The 6000-nt window shown below is 35.4% G+C and overlaps 1 protein-coding gene across 1 annotated transcript in view; it reads right to left on the bottom strand.

Annotated features, from left to right (window-relative positions):
- Nucleotides 1–239: 239 nt before the first annotated feature.
- The window catches only part of Magi (membrane associated guanylate kinase, WW and PDZ domain containing protein magi), a 40506-nt gene continuing 34745 nt past the window's right edge, over nt 240–6000 (bottom strand). Inside the window, 5 exon segments of the mRNA XM_088239835.1 lie at nt 240–1428; nt 2809–2922; nt 4074–4183; nt 4799–4882; nt 5501–5664. Of these exon segments, the coding sequence (XP_088095961.1) occupies nt 1256–1428; nt 2809–2922; nt 4074–4183; nt 4799–4882; nt 5501–5664 (645 nt within the window). The 3' untranslated portion in view covers nt 240–1255.

Here is a 6000-nt window from a genome sequence, read left to right as displayed (position 1 = left end):
TGACATTTATTTAACAACGCGTAATAGCAATATAATTGAAGACTTCGTTTTAAAAACAGCAAATGTTAAAAATTTATCACAATTGGATTATGTTATTCTCTATCTATATGTGCTTACAATCTCGTACTTTCCAAATATTTATGTAACCGAAGTTTCTTTAAAATCCAGTAAACCTGAAAATTTGTATGGAAATATTACACAGGCTCTTACTACTATATGATGTATTTTTTTAACGTGACTTTTTCGGTGAAGTTTTTATGGAAATATTCTTTATTTTGAGCCGAGACATGGTCCCAGAGCAGGATTCGTAACTCTACGACTCAAACGAAATCAGAATCCTGGATGATTACTGTCCACTTGACTACTCTTGGGTAAAAATGATGAAAAATAAAATCTAGCGGAGATTACTCGTAGTGTACCGGTTGCATATTTGTAAATAATCGACGCGTTATCCATTCAAGACGCTCAGAAATGCATTTCACGTTCCGGATGTTTCAGAAATCACTCAAGCGCTCGTTATTAATTAGCGCTGTTCAATTTCATGACGCCACACGATCAACCCTGAGTAGCGCCTGCTAACATCACTCGACTCAGCACTTTTGTTGGTTGATTTGGTGTTTATTTTGTAGAACTCCATATTTAAACTTATAATATGAGAAATCAAACACTGATTAACACTACTTAACACTATATTTTATTTTTACAAATATAAAAACAAAAATTTCGTGACACTTGTTAGGGCATTCGACATTCGTTTGAAAATGCCCTAACAAGGCAGAACAATTGTCCAGAAATTTTTGTTTTTATATTTGTAAAAATAAAATAAAGTGTTCAGTAGACACTGATCAGAGTTTGATTTCTTATATTATAAATTCTAGTTTTGATTGTAGTATCTTTATTAAAGAATTTGGTTTGCTCCGGTTAATACCGGGGTGGATAACACGTCAAGTATCTCCATCCGACACATCTGTTATTAAGTTAGCCTAAACTGGCCCCTAGATAGTCATTAAAATTAACAAATTACAACAGAGATGGAGAACATTTTAGAGTAGAGAAAATGGAAGTCTAGGCATTTACAGGACCTATGACCTTTCACTGGCTAGTTTAAGTGGCTACTTAACATTCACCATTTTGTCTATGCTTTGAACATCCATATTATTTTAGAAGTTCTGAATGGAAAACGCGTCGGGTATTTACAAATATGCGCCCCGGTTAGCGCATTTGCCTACCGCGGCCGAGGTCCCGAGTTCGGGAGTCAGTGCGGCGAAGGTTGGATGGTCAGGGTGACGGAGTAGCCGCTGTGCTTGATGAGGGTGACGATGTCGCCGTGGGAGAGGTGTCGGATGGGAGTGTGGTTGATGGCCAGGATAGTGTCGCCGACGTGCAGAATGCCGCACCGCGCAGCTGGGGAACCCGCGATTAATTGTCCTGAGGAAAAACAAAACATGTATTGCAAAACACTAACGCATATCTTCAAGTCGATACGTAACATCTTATCCCTAATTAAACTTAAACCTAAATATTATATTTTATGTAACTCAATTATAACTTATGGCATAATAGGATGGGGAGGCACTAATAAATCAATATTAAAACCTCTCGAATCTGGTCAAAAATTAATAATTAAAATAATTTCAACAAAGCCCTTCAGATACCCCAGCGTCAAGTTATTTGAGAAATTGAAGATCTTAGATATAAGGCAATTATATATTTTTAGAATAATAATGTTTGTGAAAGCAAATTATTCTACCAAATCCCAAAAGGAACACTCCCACTTTACAAGAAGTCAAACTAGAGGATGGGTCATGGGGTCTACCACAAACTCTGAATTCGGACAAAGAAATTTAAGGTTTCTGGGCCCCAAAATATTCAATATGTTACCCTAACATTGCAAAACCATGACCCGGATTCAATTAAGATATTTAACCTATGTGTTTAAAAGACTAAGTATTTACGCCCAGCTAAATACGATTAAAATTGTATATTATGCACTTGTACAGTCATCGCTTTCCTATGGAATAATTGGATGGGGGGGGGGAACTTACAGCAATCATATTAAACCATTAGAAACTGTTCAAAAATTTATATTAAAAATAATGCTTCACAAAAATCGCACTTTTCCCTCTTTCCAATTGTTCCAAGAAGCTAAACTTTTAGATCTAAGACAAAAAATATATTGTTTTCAATGTTTAAAATATATATTTAAGAACCAAAATTTATTTACAAGTAATTCAAATAGATCAAGTCAAAGAAGGAATCGTGCGTTAGAAATACCACATTGTAAAACGAGGCTCGCATATTTTATGGGCCCAAAAATTTTTAATTCTTTTTTTACTGATAATATTTCATTGATTCCAAACTTTCAAAATTTTCCTTCTTTTAAAAAACATGCACTAACCTGGATTCAAACTAAAGATACGAACTCCTTTTTTCTATGATTTATTTTGTTGCCCTTTAATAATGAGGAATATTTTTGTGTTTTTCTTAAATATTTTTTATTTCCTTTTTTATTTACTATAAAAAATAAAAATACCATATTATCTTTTACAGAATATTTTATTTTTTCTTTCTTATGTTATACAAAAAGATTATAACTGTCCATTGTTTATTATAGGAGCAAAAGTCATTAACATTTGCTAGTATACTCAAGCACTTGCTCTCAAAACTAAGAAGTTTGGTGTTCTGAGCACGCAGCTATGTCTGCATACTGAACTCATAAACATCGATCTCCATTTTTCTTGTAATTTCAATTAAAATATGGGACTTTGATGAATTGAACACAATAATAATTAGATAATGTAAACTGACCTATGGTGCTGGTAGCCTTGTTGGTGGAGGAGATGATAACGAACCCGAAGCCTTCCTTCTCACTCCGCTGGACCACCACGTCGTATGGGGTGCTGCCCACGTTACTGTACTGCCCTGGAACCGTCATATATTTACAATTGCTATAGATTACAAATTTAAAAGCTTCAATTAAATTAACTTAACAATAGAATCACCATGTAAAGCGCCCTTGAGGTATTTTATTACGAAAATGGCGCTATATAAGTTATCCACAATAAATAAATAAATAAGATGATTGTGTGATGATTTTATATCAATGATCCATATGTTGTGGGAGAAATAGTTGAAAAAAGAAAAAGAGATGAAGGGAGGGGCGTGAGTTTAATAGGTATAGGGTGACCATTACAATGTAACATTGTATAATGAGCTATATTGAAAGGTTGTTTGATTATTGATCAAAGGAACATTATTTTTTAAAGCTTTCCTAATGTGAAATATTTTCAGCTTTCAGCTCTTTAACTTCACTAAAATCAACAGATGGAAGAATTGAAGAAATATGGATATTCATACATAGGCAAAATGGTCAATGTTACACAGTGTGTAAAAAGTGGCCACTTAAACTAGTCAACAACAGGTCATAAGCCCTGTAAATGCCTAGACTTCCATATTCCCTTCTCTAAAATGTTGTCCATCCCATTTGTTAGTGAAAATGTTAAATTTGAAAGAATAAAGTTCACGGACAGACAAAATCCTCTGCCATCAAATCAATTTATTAACATATCGGCGGCCTCCGTGGTGTAGTGGTCGAGACGCTTGACTCGCGCATGGTAGGTTCCGGGTTCGATTCCCGGGGAGAATGCAAAAATTTAATCGTGAGGTATTCTGTGTTGTAATTTACCACTGTAATTGGGTCTCCTAGCCTGTTGTGGTGGTAAAAAAAATAAATTAAAAAAACATATGAGGGTATTAGAAGCAAACTTAGAAATCTCCACCAAAAACAGAATTATAATAGCGTAATTCAAAACTGTCTCTAAATCTTGCAAAAACAGATTTCAATTATAATACTTGACTTCATTGCTATATAATTATTCTTTATTTTTTTAATACTCTGTTTTACCTCTTATGTATATTGTAAAAAAAAAAACACAAAAAAAAAATCGTAATAGTAAAAAAATAAAAAATAGGGCACTACTGAGAAATCTGTAATTTGTAATTTTTTTCTAATGTTATATTCATACCTTGAAGTTTATCAAAGATTGTATAATTTCTACAATAAAGAAGATTACCTCCATTGGCCAAGTGGTTGTAGGGCACGGTCTTGGGGTAGGCGGCGGGGGGGTGGCGGTACCCGGAGCCGTCCCACGTATCGTAGTTCAGTGTGTGCGTGGAAGGTATTCTAAAATCACAATGAATCACAAATTGTATTGCCAGCATAAAACACAAATACACTAAACTTCGTTGTCAATTTAAAAAATGTGTAAACAAGCGCTAGATTTTCAATTTCATTTTTTTTATCTTTCATGGCATACATAACACAAAAAATGTATACTTAAAATTAAATATACAAAGATATACACATATTTACACATAAAATAATTTTAACATGCTGTTTTTAAAACAAATAAAAAAACAGATTACATATTAACAATATTTTGAGTTTGTCCAATTTTTTATAGACAAGGACTAGATTCAACTCCCTGGGGAGCTGTTTATATTAACATATTACAACAGAGATGAAAAACATTCAAGAGAAGGTAATATAGAAGTCTAGGCATCTACAGGGCTTATGACCTGTCAATGGGTGGTTTAAGTGGCCACTTTACACACTGTGTAACATTCACCATTCTGCCCATATTTTAACATCTATATTCCTTCAATTCTTTCATCTGAAATGAAAAGAACTCTTTTCTCTTGTGTTTCTTGTGTTTTGGTATAAAAAGAACTTCTTTCACCAAGACATTTGTGTAATAAATACTTATTATTTTTGTATATTTTTAAAGTAATAACTTACCGCTCATGAGAAGGAATTACACCGTTGAGCGTGTAGTTGTTCTCTTGGTAATAATTGTAGTAAGGACTGTTAGAGTTGGTTTGGCTGCAAAATTTTACGTAATTTAATATAAGTTATAACAAACATGATGACAAATAAGAAATTATTAATATAATTATTATTTGTTACAGGCAAGCAGCCTTTGCTGATGCGCCTATTCTTGTATACTGCTTATTGTCCAAGTTCTTCTTCCTTCAAAAAAGCATCCAAACAGTTTTTGAACTGGTTGACCGAAATGGAATGGACAACTAGACTTGGCAATTTATTACAGTCTGAAACTACCCTGCTGGAAAGGCAGCTTATCTTGGGATTGAGGTGGAATTGGAGACGATAGAGCTTCCGGTTATGACCCCGTAAATTTGTGCTGGGATTTAATTGATACATCTCATGCAGGGAGCAGTCATAGTAATTATTGAGTATCTATCAGAAAAAAGACTACCATTTAGAAAAAAGGCAAAATCACATTGACTACACATTGAGATCAGCTCTTGTGGCAGCTTATTCCAACCATCAACAACCCTATCGCTCGGGAAACGCTTCCGTGGACTTAGATTCAATCTCATTTTCTCCGGCTTGGTACTGTGGCCTGAAGACGAATGTCTCGTTTAAAAGCTGTATGAAATTCAGTTCGGGCCGCAGACCGATATGATTGGCAGAACTCACAGGTAATGCCTGGGCGTGGACCCTAGGGGAGCCTCTACCCCGGGCGCCAGGTAGGGCTGCGGGGGGCCCGGGTAGGGCTGCTGGAGAGGCCGCATGGGCAGGACGCCTCCAGAGTGCACTACTCCCGAGTTGTTGTTACGGTTTTTCTTGATGCCCAGAATCACCTGCAATAAACAAATACCATCTGTAAATATTTTTGTAAAAGAATACGGAAGTCTAGGAATTTACAGGGCTTATGACCTGTCGTTGGCTGGTTTAAGCGGCCACTTTACACACTGTATAACAGGCGCCGTGGTTTTATTTTTAAGTTATATTCTGTATTTCCCGCCATGAAGATCATCCGATTAAAATCCCATTAGAGCCAAAAAACAATACGCATTTAGATTCCTCGAAGGACATCCCACTTTTCCATCCATGAGCTTGCAAGTATACCAAAATTGTTCGGATTGCAGAAGAAATCAGAATTCCATGTCGGCCTCATTACCTCCGTCAAGCCATCG

The sequence above is a fragment of the Micrasema longulum genome, unplaced genomic scaffold, assembly GCF_059751315.1.
Source record: "Micrasema longulum isolate JH-2025_06_02 unplaced genomic scaffold, ASM5975131v1 h1tg002280l, whole genome shotgun sequence".
In the NCBI taxonomy this organism is placed as follows: Eukaryota; Metazoa; Arthropoda; class Insecta; order Trichoptera; family Brachycentridae; genus Micrasema; species Micrasema longulum.
This window is presented reverse-complemented; position numbering and strand designations above follow the sequence as displayed.